Raw genomic sequence first — 24,747 nt, 5'->3', positions numbered from 1 at the left:
AATGGAGATCTTATACTCGAGGATGTAATCAGCAATAGAAGTGAAAAGCACAAATCTTATCATGGCAGACTGTAGGCGTATTGGGAAACATACTGTAAATCTTAAAATTAACGCGAGCGTGAATTAAATGTGAAAACTACGAGTGGTCTTTGTTCGCATTAATGAAACTTCGCATTTATGTCTCCAAAATGACTATCAACAATAAGCCAGCCTCACTACACATTTTGGATAGCGGAAATACCAACTTGAATATGTACACAAACACAGTTTATTGAGCAGCTGTTGTAACAAGTATATAACAATGTCAATCATAGAATGGGAATTACACAATAGGCATCCAGTGAGTTATCACTGCTGGGGTCAAGAGTTCTACCCACTCGTGTCAAACTAGGCATTGTTGACCACACCAATCAGTTAACTGTTGTTGGTTCAATTATTTTATTGCCTTTGAACTTCCTTAATGCCATAAACATACAAACTGTGTGTTGTTTTTAGGAAAACACTGTTTATTGTTTTTACGGAAGTGCTTTACTCAGCGCTAATAAGCGTTGCTATTTGCCGTTTGATTGGATTGAAGTAAGGATATGCATCATTCCACGGGGACTGGGTTGGATGGGGGGAGTGGCATTGATTTTGAGTCGCATATTTGGCTATGGGTCAGCAGTCGTATTAATTTGGAGATGCCTTAATTTCGGCAAGATTTACAGTATATAGGTAAAATAGATTCTCAGATCTGGGGGCATCTATGGTAGTTATTATTACTTTGTCTTGTCAAAGGAATGAGTGAGTGAGTTTGGATAATGCCGCTTCCAACAGTATTCCAGTTATATCATGGCGTGTCAGCCTAATGTGGGAGGAAAGCCAGATTTCAGAAGTGAAACCCGTGCGTGACCAATGGTATTGTGCTGACAACCTTGGAAATATAATCAGGGTGAACCAGGATTTGAACCCACAATCATGGGTTCTGTCAAGCCAAAGAAACAGAACTCTGAACAGCGAACACAGTGAAAAATGTTATGAATAAGGAAAAGTTAGATAAACGTGGTGAATATCACCACCCTTAAGAATGCCCTAAGGATATTGTGCAAGGCGAAGGTAGTGGCAGGGAAACACAGCTAGCATCCTGTGATGACACCGATGTGACTTCGTAACACTCCTCTGTTTCCGTCTGTCCCACAGATGTGCTACTGCTCCAGTCACTGTCTCCGAGCCAAGAATTTGACTAGTCCAAATAAGACCTTTTTCTTTATTCAAACATATGAAAGACAGAAGGAATGTGTGCGTAGTCAGAAAGAAATGCGAACATAAGTGATTAAAAAAAATTGTAGTGTAACCATGGAGTTCTAGGTAATTTTGCGTCTTTCAACAATATAGTCCTGTGGGTGCTCGGGTCCTACTCAGTACCTACCTGACCTGAGTACTTCAGTTACCTGTCCCAGCCCTAGTAGCTAGACATACTTGGTACAAACATTCAATGTTTCAGGACGTGCTGAATGAGGCAAAGAAAGAGACGGATTTTCTATCTAAGTTCAAGAAAGGTTACGATGATCTATATGATGGTAAGTTAATTTCACTGTTGGACTCAGTCCCGCTATATAACATAGTTCTACAGCAGTCATCGTTCAGTGTGAAACATGGCCTGAGGCCTTACCCACCCAAGCAGTCATAGTTCATTGTGAAACAGGGCCTCAGGCCTTATCCAACCAAGCAGTTATGATTTAGTGTGAAACTGGGCCTTAGGCCTTACCAAATCAAGCAGTCATAGTTTAGTGTGAAACGGGACCTTTGGCCTTATCCAACCAAGCAGTCATAGTTCAGTGTGAAACAGGGCCTTAGGTCTTATCCAACCAAGCAGTCAAAAGTTCAGTGTGAAACAGGGCCTTAGGCCTTACCCGACCAAGCAGTCATAGTTCAGTGTGAAACAAGACCTTGCGTCTTATCAGTGTGAAACAGGGCCTTAGGCCTTACCCAACACAGCAGTCAAAAGTTCAGCGTGAAACAGGGCCGTAAGCCTTATCCAACCAAGCAGTCATAGTTCAGTGTGAAATGGGACCTTTGGCCTTATCAGTGTGAAACAGGGCCTTAGGTCTTAGCCAACCAAGCAGTCATAGTTCAGTATGAAACAGGGCCTTAGGCCTTATCCAACCAAGCAGTCATAGTTCAGTATGAAACAGGGCCTTAGGCCTTATCCAACCAAGCAGTCATAGTTCAGTATGAAACAGGGCCTTAGGTCTTAGCCAACCAAGCAGTCATAGTTCAGTATGAAACAGGGCCTTAGGCCTTATCCAACCAAGCAGTCATAGTTCAGTATGAAACAGGGCCTTAGGTCTTAGCCAACCAAGCAGTCATAGTTCAGTGTGAAACAGGGCCTTAGGCCTTATCCAACCAAGCAGTCATAGTTCAGTATGAAACAGGGCCTTAGGCCTTATCCAACCAAGCAGTCATAGTTCAGTGTGAAACAGGGCCTTAGGTCTTATCCAACCAAGCTGTCATAGTTCAATGTGAAACAGGGCCTTAGGCCTTATCCAATCAAGCAGTCAAAATTTCAGTGTGAAACAGGGCCTTAGGCCTTACTCAACCAAGCAGTCATCGCACTACAGACACAGGCACTCCTAAACAGTCATGGACTCAACATACTCAAGATGATCACAGGAGTATATCAATATATATTTTGTTAACAGGAACCTGGTTGTCTCGTCTTATCCTTTCTCACTGTTATTATGAATAGGATTGTAGCGGGGTCAAGTAATGTTAAGTTAAATCCCAAGTTAGAGGTCATTATTCTGATATCTGGATTTTTTTCTCTCCTATTCCACAATTAAATACTTTTCATATATTTCCCAGCATTCCTTGAGAAGACAGATGAGGAAGAAGAAGACACCAAGCCGAAGAAGCGGGCCGTCATCTCCACCAAGAGAGTATGTTTCACAGGTCACAGGTCATCCTTACTCACTACATGCACTGGAGGCATGGATGGTGCTGCAGTTTGCTGTGGGTTTATGATAGTGGGTTTGAATCCCAGACAGGGATGTATCTAAATCTGCCAAAAGGCTGATATCTAGCCACAAGTTTGCAGTCAATGTCAGTAGATATTCCCAAATTGGATTCTAAACTTTCACAAATCATGTTTTGTTAAAGGTGAGCTCTGGTCCTTCTGATAACAGGACCAGTGGAGGGTTAGGGATGTTTTTATTCTCAGTATTACACTATTGCATTGAGTGCAATTTTAAAGTACCTCCTCATTTAAGAAAATAAGAACTTAAACAAAATTCCTAATTTGAAAGAAATAATGATATTTTTCCAGTTTGACACCCAAGAGCACTGAGTTGGGAATCCTAGATAAATCCATTACTGACATTATGTTTCTGGGTCAGTCACCACTATATTCACTCACTCACTCATCACTCACTCACTCATCACTCACTCACTCACTCACTCACTCACTCACACGGCAATGTATTTTTATTCACTACTATTTTTTACACTATTTGAGGAATATTTTACAATTTCAGACAGCTATACATTGATAGCAATTCTTCCAATATCATATCTCTCTGCATGAATGTCTGACAACTATAGAAGGTCATGTCAGGGGAACAGCAAACTTTGACCACCCAATCTCAATGAAGTAGAAATTGGCCAATTTTAAGGGTTTTGCTATATGTTATCATTATAAGGACTAGTGGACAAAGACTGTTAGTTTCTAACCCTGTTGGCGCTCAGAAACAACAGGATGTATTAATATCCACAATATAATGGTGAGGCCTTTATTGTTTACATCTGGAACTGGATGTATGAGTGAGTTTTCAGGATGTAGAAATCAGATATCCTGGTGTGATTACTTTTCTCACTCTTCACGCAAAGAGGTATCATATCGATGTAAACCTGATTCAATGAGATTGTTTTTCTGAACATATTTTAGTCATAGGACAACCAATTTTTAAGTACAAATGTACATATTGTTATATCCCACAGCTGTTGACATGTTGTATATGTGGCTATTTTTCTCCAGCATATGCTTATAGTGACAAACCAAAGTGATTATTTGTTCTACAGTGTTTTCGCCAAAGTAAGAACACAAGGGACGAACATTTTTATGTGTTATTTTTAGCACAAAAGAAATGTAACTGAACCTAAAAAAAAGGAATTTCTTCCCGATCAGCAAGTTTACTCCCAAGCTGTATATTTTTTTGTATTTGGGAATGAGACAAGGAGTCAGCATGTTGTAGCTATGATACTACAAGTGTACCAACATCCATGATGATTGTTGTACCACAGGCAAACCTCATCAGCCAGATCGAGTGCTGCAGCAAGCTGGAACAGCAGCTCCTTACTGTTCTCAACACATCCATGGAGGGTGAGGCTCTCACTGATGACAAATTGTTTGTTTGTCTGTTTGTTTGTTTGTTTGTTTGTTTGTTTGTTTGTTTGTTTGTTTGTTTGTTTAACTCCGCACTCAACAATATTCCAGCCATGTGACGGTGGTCTGTAAATAATCGAGTCTGGACCGGACAAACCTGTGATTGATATCATGAGCATCGATCTATGGAATTGGCATACGATAACATGTATCAGCCGAGTTAGCGAGTCTGACTACCCGATCCCATTGGTCGTCTCTCATGACAAGCATAGTCGCCTTTTGCGGCAAGTATGGGTTATTGAAGATAAATTCTAAGACGGATCTTCACGGGTCTGGTCAGAAATTGATGTTAAGCATGTTATATCCCAGTAGGGTGTTATGCAGGTGGTCAGTATGTGATGTTATATCCTAGTAGGGTGTTATAGTGGTGGTCAGTATGTGATGTTATATCCCAATAGGGTGTTATACAGGTGGTCAGTATGTGATGTTATATCCCAGTAGGTGTTATGCAGGTGGTCAGTATGTGATGTTATATCCCCATAGAGTGTTATACAGGAAGTCAGTATATGATGTTATATCCCAATAGGGTGTTATACAGGTGGTCAGTATGTGATGTTATATCCCAGTAGGGTGTTATGCAGGTGGTCAGTATGTGATGTTATATCCCCATAGGGTGTTATACAGGAAGTCAGTATGTGATGTTATATCCCAGTAGGGTGCTATACAGGTGGTCAGTATGTGATGTTATATCCCAGTAGGGTGTTATACAGGTGGTCAGTATGTGATGTTATATCCCAGTAGGGTGTTATACAGGTGGTCAGTATGTGATGTTATATCCCAGTAGGGTGTTATACAGGTGGTCAGTATGTGATGTTATATCCCCATAGGGTGTTATACAGGAAGTCAGTATGTGATGTTATATCCCAGTAGGGTGTTATACAGGTGGTCAGTATGTGATGTTATATCCCAGTAGGGTGTTATACAGGTGGTCAGTATGTGATGTTATATCCCAGTAGGGTGTTATACAGGTGGTCAGTATGTGATGTGATATCCCAGTAGGGTGTTATACAGGTGGTCAGTATGTGATGTTATATCCCAGTAGGATGCTATATAGGTGGTCAGTATTTGATGTTATATCCCAGTAGGGTGTTATACAGGTGGTCAGTATGTGATGTGATATCCCAGTAGGGTGTTATACAGGTGGTCAGTATGTGATGTTATATCCCAGTAGGGTGTTATACAGGTGGTCAGTATGTGATGTTATATCCCAGTATGGTGTTATACAGGTGGTCAGTATGTGATGTGATATCCCAGTAGGGTGTTATACAGGTGGTCAGTATGTGATGTGATATCCCAGTAGGGTGTTATACAGGTGGTCAGTATGTGATGTGATATCCCAGTAGGGTGTTATACAGGTGGTCAGTATGTGATGTTATATCCCAGTAGGGTGTTATACAGGTGGTCAGTATGTGATGTGATATCCCAGTAGGGTGTTATACAGGTGGTCAGTATGTGATTTTATATCCCAGGAGGGTGCTGTACAAGTGGTCAGTATGTGATGTGATATCCCAGTAGGGTGTTATACAGGTGGTCAGTATGTGATTTTATATCCCAGGAGGGTGCTGTACAAGTGGTCAGTTGTTGTTGTGTTGCCCGCAGAGTTTGACCACTTCCTGGAGGAGCACAAGGAGGAGCTGGAGAGCAAGGTGACCACAGAGGACATGACGGAGGCTGAGTTCGAGATACAGGAGATGGAGATAGAGGATGCCGACCAGCAGGTATTAAGTGAAAATTTAGAAACTGAGATTACTGAAATGGATCAGACAGGGTGAGATGCATCTGTTGAGTGAGATGATTCAGATAGGGTGAGATTTTATCATTTTGGTGAAATAGATTACATGGAATGATGTGAATGGTGGGATAGTTCAGTTGGGTGAGAAGGGTGAGATGGATAAGATAGGACAAGATGGATCGTGATGGAGCAGTTGGGTGATATTGATTAAATTGGATGAGATGAATCATATAGAGTAAGATGGCACAGTTAGGGAGGGATCGATCAGACAAGTTGAGATGGATCCGTTGGGTGATAGTAAATACAGTAATATTATTTGACTGAGATGGATCCGTTGGGTGAGATAGTAAATAGGGTAATATTATTGGACTGATGGATCCGTTGGGTGAGATAGTAAATAGGGTAATATTATTGGACTGATGGATCCGTTGGGTGAGATAGTAAATAGGGTAATATTATTGGACTGAGATGGATCCGTTGGGTGAGATAGTAAAAAGGGTAATATTATTGGACTGAGATGGATCCGTTGGGTGAGATAGTAAATAGGGTAATATTATTGGACTGATGGATCCGTTGGGTGAGATAGTAAATAGGGTAATATTATTGGACTGATGGATCCGTTGGGTGAGATAGTAAATAGGGTAATATTATTGGACTGAGATGGATCCGTTGGGTGAGATAGTAAAAAGGGTAATATTATTGGACTGAGATGGATCCGTTGGGTGAGATAGTAAAAAGGGTAATATTATTGGACTGAGATGGATCCGTTGGGTGAGATAGTAAAAAGGGTAATATTATTGGACTGAGATGGATCCGTTGGGTGAGATAGTAAATAGGGTAATATTATTGGACTGAGATGGATCTGTTGGGTGAGATAGTAAAAAGGGTAATATTATTGGACTGAGATGGATCCGTTGGGTGAGATAGTAAAAAGGGTAATATTATTGGACTGAGATGGATCCGTTGGGTGAGATAGTAAAAAGGGTAATATTATTGGACTGAGATGGATCCGTTGGGTGAGATAGTAAATAGGGTAATATTATTGGACTGAGATGGATCTGTTGGGTGAGATAGTAAATAGGGTGATATATTTAGGGACTTAGATGGATCCGTTGGGTGAGATAGTAAAAAGGGTAATAGTATTGGACTGAGATGGATCCGTTGGGTGAGATAGTAAATATGGTAATATTATTTGGCTGAGATGGATCGGGTTGGGTGATGTAGATGAGAAAATGCCCTGACTAAATCAAAACACCTTGTATGGATAAATGAATACTGAAGGAAGACAAAAAAACAGCAGAATGTTGGAACCGTGTTCTTGTTATCCTCTCTAGCTGCAAACAGTTCAGGAACGTTTCCAGGTGACCATAGGCGAGATGATGACAGAGCTTGGGTTGCTACGGCAACACAACACAATGTTGATGGAGCAGTTGCAAACACTGGAGGAGAACATGCCGCCATCACCGTAAGTACCGAGCAACGGCTTCACCCAACAAACAGTTATAGTGGCAACATGGGTACAATGTGTGAAGCCAATTTCTGGTGTCCCCTGCCGTGATATTGCTGGAATATTGCTAAAAGCGACTTAAAAACCATACTCACTCACTATAGTGGCAACGGTGATCAGTGACCTGCTGACCATGGGTCCACTGCCCCAGCTTCATCTCATCTGAAACAGATGTTACATATGGGATAACACTTTCTTAGTATATAACAGATTCTAGTACATTTTAGGGGGTAAGTCCCATCTGGGATTCAAACTCACACACACAGAGTGAGGCACTTAATTGCCAGCACACAAAGTCAGCTATCTAACCACCTCATCCACCCATTCAGCCACCCACCCACCCACCCACCCACCCACCCACCCACTCACTCACTCACTCACTCACTCACTCACTCACTCACTCACTCACTCACTCACTCACTCACTCACTCACTCACTCACTCACTCACTCACTCACTCAAGGAGTATATTAAACAAGTAAAGAAACACGAAAGACACAAAGACAATGTTGGACTTCTCAGCTAGTCTGCTACCCACGACACTAAATAATGCTGAAGACTAGTACAAATCCTATGATGGTTATCCTCACTGACTAGTGTTTGTTTTCTTCAGAAGCAAGAAGGAGCACAAGTCAAACAGACTGGGAATTGAGACAGGCACCAAGAGAGGTGAGTAGAACAGACATATTTTTCCCCCTTCATAATATCCCAGCTATATCGTGGTGGAGACCACCATCTTGTTTCTACTTCCACTGCTGGACTTGTGTGGTTATACAGACTCCATCCTGTCTGTAGGTTCGGGGGAAATGGAGGTGGCCATCTTGGCTCTACTATCCATCACTTATGTGTTTATATTCTCCAGACTCCTCCCTGTCTGTAGGTCTGGGGAAGATTGACAGAGGCAGCCATCTTGTATCTATCCATGAATCATGTGTTTAAATATTCTCCAGACTCCTCCCTGTCTGTAGGTCAGGGGAAGATTGACAGAGGCAGCCATCTTGTATCTATCCATGAATCATGTGTTTAAATATTCTCCAGACTCCTCCCTGTCTGTAGGTCTGGGGAAGATTGACAGAGGCAGCCATCTTGTATCTATCCATGAATCATGTGTATATATTCTCAAGACTCCATCCTGTCTGTAGGTCTGGGGAAGATTGATTGAAACAGCCATCTTGTATCTATCCATGAATCATGTGTATATATTCTCAAGACTCCATCCTGTCTGTAGGTCTGGGGAAGATTGATTGAGACAGACATCTTGTATCTATCCATGAGTCATGTGTTTTTATTCTCCAGACTCCATCCAGTCTGTAGGTCTGGGGAAGATTGACGGAGGCAGCCATCTTGTATCTATCCATGACACATGTGTTTATATTCTCCAGACTTCATCCTGTCTGTAGGTCTGGGGAAGAGTGACAGAGGCAGCCATCTTGTATCTATCCATGAATCATGTGTTTATATTCTCCAGACTCCATCCTGTCTGTAGGTTCAGGGGAAATGGAGGTGGCCATCTTGTCCCTACTATCCACAACACATGTGTTTATATTCTCCAGACTCCATCCAGTCTGTAGGTCTGGGGAAGATTGACGGAGGCAGCCATCTTGTATCTATCCATGAATCATGTGTTTATATTCTCCAGACTCCATCCAGTCTGTAGGTCTGGGGAAGATTGACGGAGGCAGCCATCTTGTATCTATCCATGACACATGTGTTTATATTCTCCAGACTTCATCCTGTCTGTAGGTCTGGGGAAGAGTGACAGAGGCAGCCATCTTGTATCTATCCATGAATCATGTGTTTATATTCTCCAGACTCCATCCAGTCTGTAGGTCTGGGGAAGATTGATGGCGGCAGCCATCTTGTATCTATCCATGAATCATGTGTTTATATTCTCCAGACTCCATCCTGTCTGTAGGTTCAGGGGAAATGGAGGTGGCCATCTTGTCCCTACTATCCACAACACATGTGTTTATATTCTCCAGACTCCATCCAGTCTGTAGGTCTGGGGAAGATTGACGGAGGCAGCCATCTTGTATCTATCCATGAATCATGTGTTTATATTCTCCAGACTCCATCCTGTCTGTAGGTCAGGGGAAGATTGACAGAGGCAGCCATCTTGTATCTATCCATGACACATGTGTTTATATTCTCCAGACTTCATCCTGTCTGTAGGTCTGGGGAAGAGTGACAGAGGCAGCCATCTTGTATCTATCCATGAATCATGTGTTTATATTCTCCAGACTCCATCCTGTCTGTAGGTTCAGGGGAAATGGAGGTGGCCATCTTGTCCCTACTATCCACAACACATGTGTTTATATTCTCCAGACTCCATCCAGTCTGTAGGTCTGGGGAAGATTGACGGAGGCAGCCATCTTGTATCTATCCATGAATCATGTGTTTATATTCTCCAGACTCCATCCAGTCTGTAGGTCTGGGGAAGATTGACGGAGGCAGCCATCTTGTATCTATCCATGACACATGTGTTTATATTCTCCAGACTTCATCCTGTCTGTAGGTCTGGGGAAGAGTGACAGAGGCAGCCATCTTGTATCTATCCATGAATCATGTGTTTATATTCTCCAGACTCCATCCAGTCTGTAGGTCTGGGGAAGATTGATGGCGGCAGCCATCTTGTATCTATCCATGAATCATGTGTTTATATTCTCCAGACTCCATCCTGTCTGTAGGTTCAGGGGAAATGGAGGTGGCCATCTTGTCCCTACTATCCACAACACATGTGTTTATATTCTCCAGACTCCATCCAGTCTGTAGGTCTGGGGAAGATTGACGGAGGCAGCCATCTTGTATCTATCCATGAATCATGTGTTTATATTCTCCAGACTCCATCCTGTCTGTAGGTCAGGGGAAGATTGACAGAGGCAGCCATCTTGTATCTATCCATGACACATGTGTTTATATTCTCCAGACTCAATCCTGTCCGCGGGACTGGGGGAGGGTGACATGGAGGAGACGATGACCGATCCGTTCATCCCCCAGGAACGTGTATTCAGCAAGTACGCTGCTATGATCTACACGTCCAACAACACTGGGAAGACGTTTGAAGAGTTCAAAGATGCCAAATATTGCCCTAGCTGTGGAGAAAAGGTAATTTATCAAGACCTGTTTCAGAAGATTATGTAATTTATGATGATTGTCTCATAAGTTGGTGTATATTGCCCCACCTGTTTTGAGAATCGGGTCAGGAAAGGTCACCAGTATCTTCTCATGTCTTTAGAGCTGACTAGAAGGGTATTGGGTGGGTCTGTGACTTGACTGATAGTGTGTTACTGTGCCCTGATGGCTTGGATCATTGCTCATGCTGTCAATCATTGGATGTCTGGCCCTGACTTGATTATTAACAATGAATGAAATGTCTGAAATTCCTCCAAATTTTCAACCAGACGACAACTCCTGAAACTTGTCAGTCCTGTCAAAAAGGTCTTCATTGAACATGGAGCAAAGTGATATTAAATAGAATAAAAATAACAACAGTATTTATTAATCCTGTCACATGTATTTTTTCAGTATATATATTTTATTCTCATAACAAATTAACACGTACTTATGCAGCAATAGAAACTAACAGTTTTAGTACTCAGAATGAAACATATAGCAAAACCCTTAAAAATGGCAAATTTCTACTTGTCCTTATGATATCTTAACTATTGGGCAGTTTGGCAAAGAAAATAGGACTAGTGCCAATTTCTAAAGCTGCTTATGCCTAAAACTTTCCTGTCCCAGGTGGTCAGGCAGGCAGGCAGGAATTTTGAACACGATTAACAGGTTTGCTGAAAAGAATAATGCCGTCTGCAGTATTAACAACATTCACTCACTCATGCCTTTAGAACTGTTGGCATACGATTGTTTCAAATGATCGAGGCATCCATAGGTCCATGAGGAAGTCTTCATCTTCTCTCACTACGAGGGGTATGTTGCAGACTGTCGTGTGCCCACACCGACTCGGGGGATCGGAGAAAGTCTTCATCTTGCCACACAACTGCACACACATCAAGATTACCCGGCCCAAAGTCCGCATCAACAGAGATCTTGTGGAGTAAGTGTTCAGTTTGAAGGAATTAAATATGTTTAAGTACAACCACTGAAGCAATTTTGAAGACACTGAAAAAATTTATAGTCTTGGTTCTCAGGCATCATACGGTCCACCCCACATTTCGTTTTTATTTCCATTTGCCAAAAACTAAAAAATCCTTATACTAAGAAACAATGCTATCCACTGTAGCATACAATTACTTCCCTTTACATGCACACTGCTTTTACTGTGCATCTTGTGTTATGGTCATGGCGGCAATGGAAATTTGTATTCTTGTTTATGTAGGGAGGCCCTTTCCCAGGTTGATGGTACTGTTTATTTCATTACAAACAAGTTCAAACACCACCACCCCAAAAAACAACAACCGCCTGCCCCCACACTATTTTCAAAAGTCATTGCCTGTGAACCAATTCTTTTATTTTTTGAAGCCTAAGAGTAACACTTTATGTTTATGCTATTTGTACTTCTGTTTATGTTTAAGAAAATGTCATTTTCTTGTATTTCAAACAGCACTAGAGCAATAGAAGGAAACCATCCGAATGTATCAGGTTAAAACTTAGCTTCAAATGTGGTGTTTTTAGTTGTGTATTAAGGTTTGCATAGAAAGAATACAATAGGGACAAAATGGTTTGTTAATTAATTGTTTGTTTATGTCTAAAAGCAAAGGTTCAAATCTCTTTTTGCTTTGATTACGTTTCTTGGTTTGTCAGCACAATAACCATGCTCGCTGGTGTACATCTGAGGCCTGGACACTTCCACAAACAATCTTAGCCCTACGATTGTCGTAAGTTTATGTTAGCGTATAGGAGTTACGATCGTCTTAGCGCTAAGATCCCTTTGTGGAACGGGCTCCTGCATCACTGCAGGCTTTCTTCCTACATCAGTGGAACTACTGTTAAAAAACGGTGTTCAACATGCCCACTGAGAAAAGCATGGTAATGTAATAATGTTATTATCCTTCACTCCCACTCCTCCTACAGGGGCATCATGAAGCCACCGACGCCCGACACCGCCTTCGACATGATCCCCAGCTCCGTGTCCCAGCACCAGGACGCCATGACCACGCCCACTGGTCCCCTCACCCCCGGGATGTCTCGAGGGGGGACAAGCATGGCCGGAGGGGAGGCAACCATGGTAAGGAAATAATGTCAACCATGACATATGTTAAACGTTTGGATGGAAGGCAACAATAAATGTTTCGTATTTCAACCCATCCCATACTAGATTAGGTTTAACGTGTTTGTTTTTTCTAAAATAAAATTTGTAAAATGTCTTTGATGTCTATAGTGAAGTGCAACAAATTTACATTAGTGACGTTAATTCGGAAAATATCGAATGGAGATCAAAGCTATGGTGCATCTCGAGAACAAAGGTATATGGTTTGGGGGGTCTAGTGTTGAATGGAAAATACCTTGATCTAAACCGATGGCAATGACTATGACTATGAAGTTGACATAACTGAAGTACTGTTTGCAGGGGAGTCCATCTATCCATCTATAATCTTTCTATCCATCCATCTATCTATCCATCTCTCATCTATCCATCTCTCATCTATCTATCTATCTATCTATCTATCTATCTATCATCCATCCATCCATCCATCTAATGATGCAGTGTCCATCCCCAGGTGAACACAATGCAGGCGGTGTGGGATGACTTCCGTCAGAGGACCAATGTAGAAAGGACAGTCTCCAGGCCCCTGGAACTGGTAAGGGGTACTCTACACGGATTATATGTATTACACTTGAACGTCCACTTAAATAATGTCACAGAGTGTTCAGACATCTTAAGGTGCAGCTGGGGCCTCTGTTTGGTATGTCGAGCCAGACTCGAATTTATTAAGTATATGAATCTAGCAGTTTGATTACTCTATTAACAGAGGTTCCACAAATTGGAAACGAATGTTGTAAGTCGATTTTAAAGAATGGGAGTTACAGCAACCTTAACGTTACAATTGCTTTGTGGAACAGGCCCCAGGGCCCACTTGCACAAAACAATCTTAGCACTAAGATGATCGTAAGTCCCATACTTTAACATAGACATACGATCATCGTAGTGCTAAGATCACTTTGTGCAAGTGGACCCAGGACTGGATATTGACACTACATCGTGGAGCTCAGTCCGCCCTGTATTGATACACAACAATATTTACATCTTAACCTTTGAAATGGAAACTGGGATACTTCATTCTGTAAATACTACTCAAAACAAGTTGAGGAACACCCACTATTAATAATCAGGAGGATCTGTCATGGATTAATATTGACTAATGGCATGACAGATTGACTAAAGCTATATGAAAGAACCGGGTGATCCTTAACTTCTTTTGAGTAGTATATGTATTGTATGATGTTGAAGTGTGTGATCAGAGCACAATTGGAAATTTAGAGATGCTTCAAGATATTTATTTTAACTGAGAAATTGTTACTGAATTGTCTCCCCTTACAGCCCCGCACGGTGTCGATGATGGAGCAGTTCCTGGCGTTCATTGTGTGGCAGGACGACTACGGGGAGGAGGAGGATGGCTGCCACTCCGTGATGGTCAGTAGATTCTCAGTAGACAATCTGTTGACATTTGTAGACTTAGTAGATGCTCTGGAGACTCAATAAAAACTTGGTAGAAACCCATGAAGATCCAGGTTAGAATAGGTCTTTAGCAACCCATTATTGTCGTAAGAGGCAACTATACTTGTTGTAAGATCGGGTGGTCAAGCTTGCTGAGTTGATTGATGCATGTCATCGTATCCCAACTGCATGGACTGATGCTCATGATGTCAATCACTGGATTGTCTGGTCCAGACTAGATTATTTACAGACCGCCGTCATATAGCTGGAATATTGCTGAGTGCGGCGTTAAACAAAAAAAACAACTTGGTAGAAGCTTGGTAGACAGTAGATTATCAATAGACACTCAATAGACACTCAGTAGACTCTCAGTAGACGCTGTATACTCTTGGTAGACACTCTGGAGATGCTAGGTAGATACTCTGTAGACACTAGGTATACACTGATTGAAACTCAATATACATTCTGTAGACGCTATGGAGACTCTCGGCAAAGCTTGGTAGATGCTGTGGAGACACTCTGTATATGTTCTGGAGAACATTGGTATACATACGCTCAGTATATATTTGGTAGAGGCTCTGGGCCCTGTTCTACAAAGCAATCTTAGCGCTAAGACAATAGTAACTGTCATACTTTAAGATAGACTTACGGCTGTCGTATCACTAAGGTGGTCGTAACTCCCATACTTCAACATAGACTTACGAATGTCATATCACTCAGGTGATTGTAACTCCCATACTTTAACATAGACTTACGATTGTCATATCACTAAGGTGATTGTAACTCCCATATTTTAACATAGACTTACGAATGTTGTATCACTAAGGTGATTGTAACTCCCATACTTTAACACAGTCTTACGAATGTTGTATCGATAAGGTGGTCGTAACTCCCATACTTTCACATAGACTTACGAATGTCGTATCGCTAAGGTGGTCGTAACTTCCATACTTTAACATAGACTTACGAATGTCGTATCTCTAAGGTGGTCGTAACTCCCATACTTTAACATAGACTTACGAATGTCTAATCTCTAAGGTGGTCGTAACTCCCATACTTTAACATAGACTTACGATTGTCATATCACTAAGGTGATTGTAACTCCCATATTTTAACATAGACTTACGAATGTTGTATCACTAAGGTGATTGTAACTCCCATACTTTAACACAGTCTTACGAATGTTGTATCGATAAGGTGGTCGTAACTCCCATACTTTAACATAGACTTACGAATGTCGTATCGCTAAGGTGGTCGTAACTTCCATACTTTAACATAGACTTACGAATGTCGTATCTCTAAGGTGGTCGTAACTCCCATACTTTCACATAGACTTACGAATGTCGTATTGCTAAGGTGGTCGTAACTTCCATACTTTAACATAGACTTACGAATGTCGTATCTCTAAGGTGGTCGTAACTTCCATACTTTAACATAGACTTACGAATGTCGTATCGCTAAGGTGGTCGTAACTTCCATACTTTAACATAGACTTCACGAATGTCGTTTCGCTAAGGTGGTCTCAACTTCCATACTTTAACATAAACTTACGAATGTCGTATCGCTGAGGTGGTCGTAACTCCCATACTTTAACATAGACTTCACGAATGTCGTTTCGCTAAGGTGGTCTCAACTCCCATACTTTAACATAGACTTACTACAGTTGTAGCACGTATGCTGGGTAGACACTGTAGACTCTCATTCAGTACCCTGGAGACACTCGCCAGCTGCTCAGTATACACTTTGTAGGTCAAACATATTTGCCTGTCATAATCATGATAATGTATTAGAAAAATTAAGTTGAGACCACCCCTTTCCTGGTCTGTTTTTGTAAGTAGTATTTGTGTTGCCAGGACAACCTGTACCGTTTCCTGACAGAGCGCTACCTGGTGGAGGAAGTGGTGTACATGGCCGCCCATGACTTCCTGTCCGCCATTACGGAGTATTCGGCTACCAACAAGGTGAGTGGCACTCCGTCTCTGTATCAACATGACCTGACATCTTTGTTTGGGGGGTAGCGTAGTGCAAGAGGATGAAATGCTTTCAGAAACATTACCAGAGCAGTAGTGTACAAACGATGTGTCATGTTTTTGAGAGGATGTTACAACAAATATATAAATACATAACTGTAACGTGCACGTACCTAGCCATCCCAGCAACTGCCAGTTCCTCAGGTTCCAATTCAGTGGTGTCTACCACCAATGGGCATTCCTCCCATTTCAGCAGCCCCGTGGCTACAGTGATCCCTCGCTACAACGCTACCTTCGGGGTCTAAATAATTGATGAGCCCATATGTTATCACACTCATGAATGCAATTGTTGTTACTGTAATCCTCCACCTACTACTATATATTCTGTACTATGTCCCTTATTCAGTCCTGCTTGACAACAGTATAAGGATCTATACCGAAACATCGCTTTTTACAGTATTAAAGAAGTTATTATCCATAAAATTGTGACTACCTTGTCATCCGTCAACTTCTAAGTAATGCCTATCAAACAATTTAATGCAGGATAAGTTAAAAAGTTTGTTTGCATATCCTGCATTACTACATTTAAGGGCCCACCCATCGCAGAGCTACCTCTGCACAATGTCTTCAAATGTTACAATCAAGCAGCAATGTGCAGATACATGACATCATCATTTCCATGGTCAAAGTGGGCGGTCTGTGATGGGTCTGCCCTACAACAGGTTGGAACAACGTCTTTTTCAGCTGGACCTCACACAGCTTTGTTTTTCTGTCAAAAGAAAGCAGTAAATACATTAAGGAGTAATGCAGGATACAAATGTAAAAAATATTTAGCTTTTACTAAAATCAATTTTATTTTATATTTCCAGCTTCTTCAGCTGCTTGGCACCGTCCTGAGCGGCAACTTGGATGCATCATGTCTGAGGTACGTGCTGCTCATGTGCGACTTCGTCAACACCGTGGACTGGAGGGAAGTGGAGGACTTCAGGGCGTTCGCCTCCGCCGTCTACCCCTTCCTCGGGGTACGTTTATACAGCGTGGTAGAACTCTGTGTACTAGGAGTGAGTGCGTGAGTTGGGTTTAACACCGCTTAATGTGGGAGGAAAGCCCCAAGTGATGCAGGTCTCAGACGTTTACCACTTCGGTGAAACCCACGAGCACGGGTATTGTGCTGACAAACCTAGAAACATAATCGAAACCGGAATTCGAACATAGGTCATAGGTTTCTGATGATCATAGGTTTCTGGCGTGCCCAAGGGACGCAACTCTGCACAGTGATCGTGGCGCCTTAGACGACTGGGCCACCCATGCCCCCTGTGTACTAGGAAGTTTGAGAATGACACAAGCATATTGTATAACATCCCTGTTTGTCCAGAGTAGTATATCCATTGTATTATGTTAAATTTGCTGGACCAGTTAACTGCCATAGTTTTGTTTCGGGCCTGACACAATACTAATAATAGATGTCCAATCAGATTACTCTGGGATAGCCTTGTGGTTAAAGATATACATTCGTCCACCACTCGCCCCTTCCCGGGACCTGCAAGAAGACTCGTCCCCCTATCGATGAATGCAAAAATACAACAAACCAATCAGAACGCACGTATAATTTCAAATTATTCGTCAAAGAATCCCTCAGAAATAATTTTTGATTTTACATATGTCTTGCATCTAAAAATATACCCAGGACACAGTTAAATGTGTTCAATCATACTGTATAATTCCGCATGTCCTGATGTGCATCTGAAATATATGTAATATATGGGGGAATATATGTGAACCATTATGCAATGAGTTGACAATTGTTTTTGGTATGCCCATTTGCGCTAAGACGGAACCCGGTCACAAAAATGGCCATGAGAGGGGCACGAGTCGCTATTCAGCTTGTTTTTGTCCCGTAATAACACGAGTTGGTCACGAATGTAAAGATAAAGTGACAAATCGAGTAGTGTAGTCTAGGCTGTTTATTTTATAAATTTGTATAAATGCATGTAAACCATGCAAAAATTCTTATAAGCCATCCATAAAACTATGAGTTAGCTATGATAACCATTCCATCATGATCATTCAAGATTAAATTTTGTCGGTGATCTGAATCCCTTCACATATGACCTTGACATACTTTACAGGAGGATGACCTCGAGACGCTGCAGATGAGTTACCAGTCCTTCAGTGAGAACAGAATCTCAGCTCACATCGTCTCAAACTTCCTCGTCCACATCATCCTCAAGTACCGTGAACCCCGCTTCCTGGAGGTAGGCTTGCCTGAAGGGCCGGGGATGTACTTGCTCATAGTTCCATACTACTCAACGTTTGTTAAGGATATTTTGCTATTACCAAACCCAGAGAACAACTCACATACTTTTGCCATGTTAACTTGAAACAAAGCTGAAAATGCATAATCTCTATCTATATCTCATCTTCCCAAGGCAGTTAACTCACTTTTAAAGTCCAGTTTCCACCCTTGCCGAACTAGACTGGAATTCCTTGGCTCAATCGTAGCGCCACCAGTGGTTACACGAGTTATGTCCCTTCTAAGCCTCTCCTATGGACCAATCAGATTCCACCTCTTGTATCACTTGCAGTTGTTTCAAACAAAATGGTGGCACCCAGTCCTTACCATCTGATCGATAATCAAGACCTGTATTGTGATATAACAGATCTTACATCGTGAAGTGCATCAAATCACACGAGCACCTTGATTAAAAACATGAAAAGATCTGTCGGCAACGAGTTCGCGTTGCACATGCTTTGCAAATCCTGCAATCGACTGAAATCTGCACGACAGTTTACGAACTAGATTTCAATTTTGTTGCACGATTTTGATTGGACTATGCATAGACTCATTAGTCCAGCCAAAATGTAACTCCATAATACCAGCCTAGTTGGGCAAGGGTGGAAACTGGACTTTATAGTCAGTTAACTCTCTTGCCTCGGGAAGATGTTTATATTTATGACAGTATCAATATGGTTTGTTCAATTTAGCATCTTGAAAAAGCGTTTTAGAAGTGATTAGTTGAAATCAGGCCTATTTCGAAAAAAGTCATCTGTATGACTTTTATTTGTAAATATTATTTCAAGAATTAACCTCATATCAAGTTGACAATTTAATAACTAAAATATCTGTTACAACCTGCATAGAGCCATGTTGACAAGAAAATCGGTAATGAAAGATGAAACACTGGTCTGACTACTGTATGTCTAAATATTGACTCCTGGCTGTTGCAGTTGGAGAATCGGCTCTTGCCGTTCCAATCACTGGAGGGGGGTCAGCTGACAGGGAGAGAGTTCAAGGACGCTCTGGAGAACATCCTGCCTCTAGTGAACGACCGCCTGCGTAAACGTCTCTTCCTGGAGGCAGAGCCTAGTGTCCTTGTGGAGGAGGACATGTCAGCTGTCTCCATCATGAGGCTGGCTCGTATCCTTCGCACTACTGTCACAATATGGAGCTAATTGCTACTTCACTTGTCATTCCACAGAGCTAATGTTCACTTGTCACAACAATATGTTCACAGGTGCTATAGTGAGTGATTATGGTTTTACGCCGCTTTTAGCAATATTCCAGCAATATCACGGCGGGGAACACCAGAAATGGGCTTCACGCATTGTACCCATGTCGGGAATCGAACCCGGGTCTTCAGCGTGACGAGCGAACGCTTTAACCACTAGGCTACCTGACCGCCCCCACAGGTGCTATAACATTGTCACAGCAATTTTACACTCCAACTCGTTGGTTACTGTATTTAATCAAATATGCTGTAGATCTAAATATCAGTGTCTCCCAGGTGACTCTCTGTTCTTAGTTGCAGTGGCCTTATCACTGTGCTGAGTTGCCTCCCTTGGCTGCAGAAACACCAAGCTCCTTCCCAGCACGTGACACCTTTGTTACACTCTTGGTAACATCGCTGCCACCAGTGTGGGTGGCCATTACAAGAATCTTGAAATTTGCCCGCTAACCCCAAATGTAGTCATGTTTACACTTTTGTTTATCTGTGTGGGAATGCCATCATAGTTCATTTTGAAAAGGTTTACGACTGACCTTATTTTCCAGATGAATTAGCTTTGTTGTTTGGTTAATCAGATTGGTTCGAGATTGCAGACTAACGGAAATCAACCAACTTCTCCCTTACATTTATACTTTATCAGTTACTTGATAGTTTTAATGAAATAGAAATTCAAATTGACAAAGAAAGTAATTAGCTGGGGTAAGTGTATTCAGCGTTATGACAGTTGTCACTTGTTTGTAAACCTAACGGTCAATCGGTGGCGTGTTCAACTCCAAGCATGGTTGTGATCATCTATCATTGTGAAGAGTTTTGACTGGTGGCAGCGATAGTATAGAGAGCTCCGCAAATGGGATATCGCTGTGAGGAGCTTGCAGTAACACAATTACTGTGCAGAGTTGCCTCCCTTACCTGCAGTAACTCACCGTGCCATGTTGCCTCCTTTTAACTGCAGTAACTCATTTACTGTGTAGAGTTGCCTCCCTTAACCGCAGTAACTCATTTACTGTGTAGAGTTGCATTCCTTGGCTGCAGTTACTCAATCGCCGTGCTGAGTTGTCTCTTTTAGATGCAGTAACTCAATAACTGTACAGAGTTGCAACCCTTAGCTGCTGTAGCTTACTGTGCAGAGTTGCCTCCCTTAACTCAATCACTGTGCATAGTTGCTGCCCTTAGCTGCAGTAAGTCAATTACAGTTCAGAGTTGCTGCCCTTGACTGCAGTAAGTCAATTACAGTTCAGAGTTGCTTCTCATAGCTGCAGTAACTCAATGCACTGAGCCTCATCACCTATTCTAAAACAGAATCTTTGGTTATACAAGTTTACTTTACTGTACCTGCATATGTGTTCACACTGTATTCATGCACAACAATATGAGAGATTCCTTGACAAGTGCAAGAAATCTCCAGCTACCTTGCTGTCTGTCAGATAACTCCAATCATCCGGGAAAACGTTGTGAGCTGCGTCGCCAACTGGCGGGAGAGGCCATCAAGTGCAGGATCCAGTGAGTGTCACAATTATATAACTTTTCACACACGCTTTCTAGCCACACTGACAGCTGATTGGTAAGTTGAAACTCCTTCATTGTTCTCCCAGCAGTAAGTGGGTACCTGGAAGGACGAGAGGGTATTATTTTGATGACCTTCAAGCACCTCACGGGCAGGTTTGGTTGTATACTCCCCATGGAGCTGAGAAAGAAAATCGAGTGTGAACTAATCCATTGACCTGGGTAATAACAATGTAGTGCCATGAGCATTCAGCTCTTGGTGAGTGGAATTTGGTGCATTTTAATAGGACTTATTTTAATTATTGTTGGGAAAAATTCAACTGATTCATCCATTGATAAGATCAGATTGATAATGCTAAACAAAAAGGGAAACTATTTCTTGGCCATTATCAGTTCACTGCATTATTAAAGGAAGGGCCTTGGTCCGAGTGTACCCAGTAGTGTGTTGGTGCCCTGGGCTCACTTGCACAAAGCGATCTTAGCTCTACGATTATTGTAAGCCTATGTTAAAGTATGGGTGTTACGATCATCTTAGCGCTACGATTATTGTAAGCCTATGTTAAAATATGGGAGTTACGATCATCTTAGCTCTACGACTATTGTAAGCCTATGTTAAAGTATGGGAGTTACAATCATCTTAGCGCTAAGATAGCTTTGGGCAAGTTGGCCCTGATTGGGGAATAAATACACAGTTTTCATCACTTGTGAGGAAAAACGTGTCCGGGAAAATGTTGTTTTATGTATCCTAAAATTAATGTAATCTGAACAATAGGTTGACTATAGTGAAGCTAATTTGGATGGTTGACTTCTCATGGTCTTAAAAAGATCTCTTGCCTAGATGTTGAATAAATGCTTGAAACTTCAAATCAAGGAGTCCTGTTTCCTTCTCCAACAATCAGTGTATGTCAGTGGAGCCGTTTATTAGTAATTGCCAGTAATTTACTGGAAAACAGGGTTAAATATTACAGTCCAAATAGTGCTACCAGGTAACCGGTAAATTCCTAACTGAACGGAAACACTGTATACATGCAACTGTTATACCTCCCCTACACATTGGATAAATGCCTGACCATGTTTGAACCTTCCAGTCAAGCAGTCTTCCTCCGACACTCCCAACTCCATGTCCGACCACCAGGTTCTGAGTATGGCCGCCGTCAAGAATCTCGCATCCAACGTATCCCGACGCACAAAACATCGGCATCAACGTCTCATGACAGAAGATTATTCAGGGGATTTTGGAGTAGACTGGTGACCTAGAATACATTCCTAGAAACTCAACCTACATTTTCACCTGTTTGAACTGCTGACAGGAATATGCGATATTTCATACTATATACTTAAGTAATCAGGTTGTTGAAGCACAAGGTAGCAATATCCCTGTCAAAAGTTGCATGGTATATATTAATGATGGCGTGAGGACAGGTTTCCGAGGACAGGTCAGTGTGATTGTTTGCAAGAGTTGACTATGCTGAATGCTGTGAGGGCACAAAATGTTGACCAGCATTAGAAATTGGCACTAGTCCTGTAGTCCTTGCCAAACTGCCCAATAGTTAAGGTATCATAAGGACTAGTAGAAATTTGCCATTTTTAATGGTTATGCTGTATGTTATTATAAGGACAGGTGGGCTAAAACTGTTAGTTTCTAATTAAACTATTTCTTATAAGGTTTTAATGTAATCAAGGATTGAACTAACAAATATTCTGTGATGCATATAGCTGTGAAAACTGTTCAACCAAAGGATGACGAATAGCTTTCCATTTGTTCGAATGTGCTCAGCATGTTAACTGACATGGATTGTCTCCCTTTCACCACTAGTACCAAACATACTTTTAAGCAAACTGTGATATGTTGCTATATTTGTAAATAAATCTTGTTTCATTTCCAATCGTTATTTCATCTGTAGGGGTGGATCATGTTGTCTCATCTATTGTGCTCTGAAACTGATGAGATGGTGTAGCATGATGGTAATTACAACAGATAGACCATCTGCCAACTTGTATGAGTGAGTGAGTGAGTATGGTTTTATGCCGCTTTTAGCAATATACCACCAATATCACGGCGGGGGACACCAGAAATGGGCTTCACACATTGTACCCATGTCGGGAATAGAACCCGGGTCTTCGGCGTGACGAGCTACACTTTAACCACTAGGCTACCCGACAGCCCCCAACTTGAAAGAAATCACATAGCCAACATATTACACAATGAGTGAATCGTGAGTTCGTCTCACCTTCACTGAATTCTTTTTGGTTTGTTTTCAACGCCACATTTAGATACGTGATGGCAGTCTGTAAAAAATCAAGTTTTAACCAGACAATCCAGTGATTCACATGAACATCGATCTACACAATTGGGATACGATGACAATCGACCAAGTCAGCGAGCCTGACCACCCAATCCCAATGGTCACCTCTTACGACAGGCAGTCGCCTTTTATGGCAAGCATGGGTTGCTGAAGACCTTCTAATTTTGAGTTTGAGGCTGTTGAATGCAGATGGTTCAAACTAAGTGATGTTTGTGTATATAAATGCTCTAATCAGCATCTTGTAGAAAGCTGCACACTTTACACCTTGAGAACAGTCTATGGTCAATATCATCAGCTACAGATGTGGTGTTCATATGCCACAGTAATACCAAATCATTATTCAATGTTGAATTTTGATGATGTGCAAGTTAAAAGAGCAATAAATCAATCACTACACTTGTCCCAGGTAGCTACTGTTTTTATTACAACTGTATATTTTAATTTAAATGAATGAGGAGATTAAATTAAGTAGTCTACTTCATTTCAATCAATCCGTCAAATTAACAGTCACTTTTCAGGCAATATGACATGCATCAACCATGTCAGCGAGCCTGACCACCCGATCCTGTCAGTCACCCTTTACGACAAGCATAGTCACCTTTTTTTGGCAAGCATGGGTTGCTGAAGATCTATTCTACCCCGGATCCAGTCAATATGTAGTATATGTACATTGGCCAAGTGAATCAGTCAAAATACATATCACCTGAATCATTGAACCAGTACTATTTAAATATATCCTGTGATTGAGTTATTGATTTAACGCTGCACTCAGCAATGAATGGGTACCAAGCAGTACGAGATAATGTGGTACACCTCTAGCGCCTAAAAGGCAGCTTGGGTTGTATACTCACCAGGGAGATGAGAACGATTGTTGAGTGCACACTGATCCAGTGACCAGGGTAATAATAGCGCTTTGAGCATGCCCCGAGTGGTGTGGAAATATGCACAGTATAAGTGGACTGTATTATATTATGACGGTGGTTTGTAAATAATCAAGTCTGGACCAGACAATAAAGTGACTGACATCATATGCATCTATCTATTTAACTGGGATATGATGATTATGCATCAACCAAGTGATATTCATGACCACCTGATTCTGTTAGTTTCCTCTTACGACAAGCATGGGTAGCTGCGGAACAATTATAACCCAAGTTACGATGTGACCAAGTTGTATGATTGCGTGTA

At 41.7% G+C, this 24,747-nt stretch overlaps 1 protein-coding gene across 1 annotated transcript in view; it reads left to right on the top strand.

Annotated features, from left to right (window-relative positions):
* The window catches only part of LOC124139364, a 29,020-nt gene extending 5,728 nt beyond the window's left edge, over positions 1-23,292 (top strand). The window contains exons 6-22 of the mRNA XM_046506378.2: positions 1,484-1,559; positions 2,845-2,918; positions 4,279-4,357; positions 6,020-6,138; positions 7,487-7,617; positions 8,272-8,327; positions 10,585-10,763; positions 11,597-11,712; positions 12,690-12,843; positions 13,337-13,417; positions 14,158-14,250; positions 16,128-16,235; positions 17,114-17,266; positions 18,374-18,499; positions 19,473-19,662; positions 21,146-21,250; positions 22,342-23,292. Of these exons, the coding sequence (XP_046362334.2) occupies positions 1,484-1,559; positions 2,845-2,918; positions 4,279-4,357; positions 6,020-6,138; positions 7,487-7,617; positions 8,272-8,327; positions 10,585-10,763; positions 11,597-11,712; positions 12,690-12,843; positions 13,337-13,417; positions 14,158-14,250; positions 16,128-16,235; positions 17,114-17,266; positions 18,374-18,499; positions 19,473-19,662; positions 21,146-21,250; positions 22,342-22,505 (2,004 nt within the window). The 3' untranslated portion in view covers positions 22,506-23,292. The remainder of the gene's footprint in view (positions 1-1,483; positions 1,560-2,844; positions 2,919-4,278; positions 4,358-6,019; positions 6,139-7,486; positions 7,618-8,271; positions 8,328-10,584; positions 10,764-11,596; positions 11,713-12,689; positions 12,844-13,336; positions 13,418-14,157; positions 14,251-16,127; positions 16,236-17,113; positions 17,267-18,373; positions 18,500-19,472; positions 19,663-21,145; positions 21,251-22,341) is intronic.
* The last annotated feature ends 1,455 nt before the right edge of the window (positions 23,293-24,747 follow it).

This window comes from Haliotis rufescens, unplaced genomic scaffold (assembly GCF_023055435.1).
Source record: "Haliotis rufescens isolate VD_foot unplaced genomic scaffold, xgHalRufe1.0.p SCAF_27, whole genome shotgun sequence".
NCBI lineage: Eukaryota > Metazoa > Mollusca > Gastropoda > Lepetellida > Haliotidae > Haliotis > Haliotis rufescens.
Note: the sequence above shows the minus strand (reverse complement) of the source record. Positions and strands in the feature narration are given on the sequence as shown.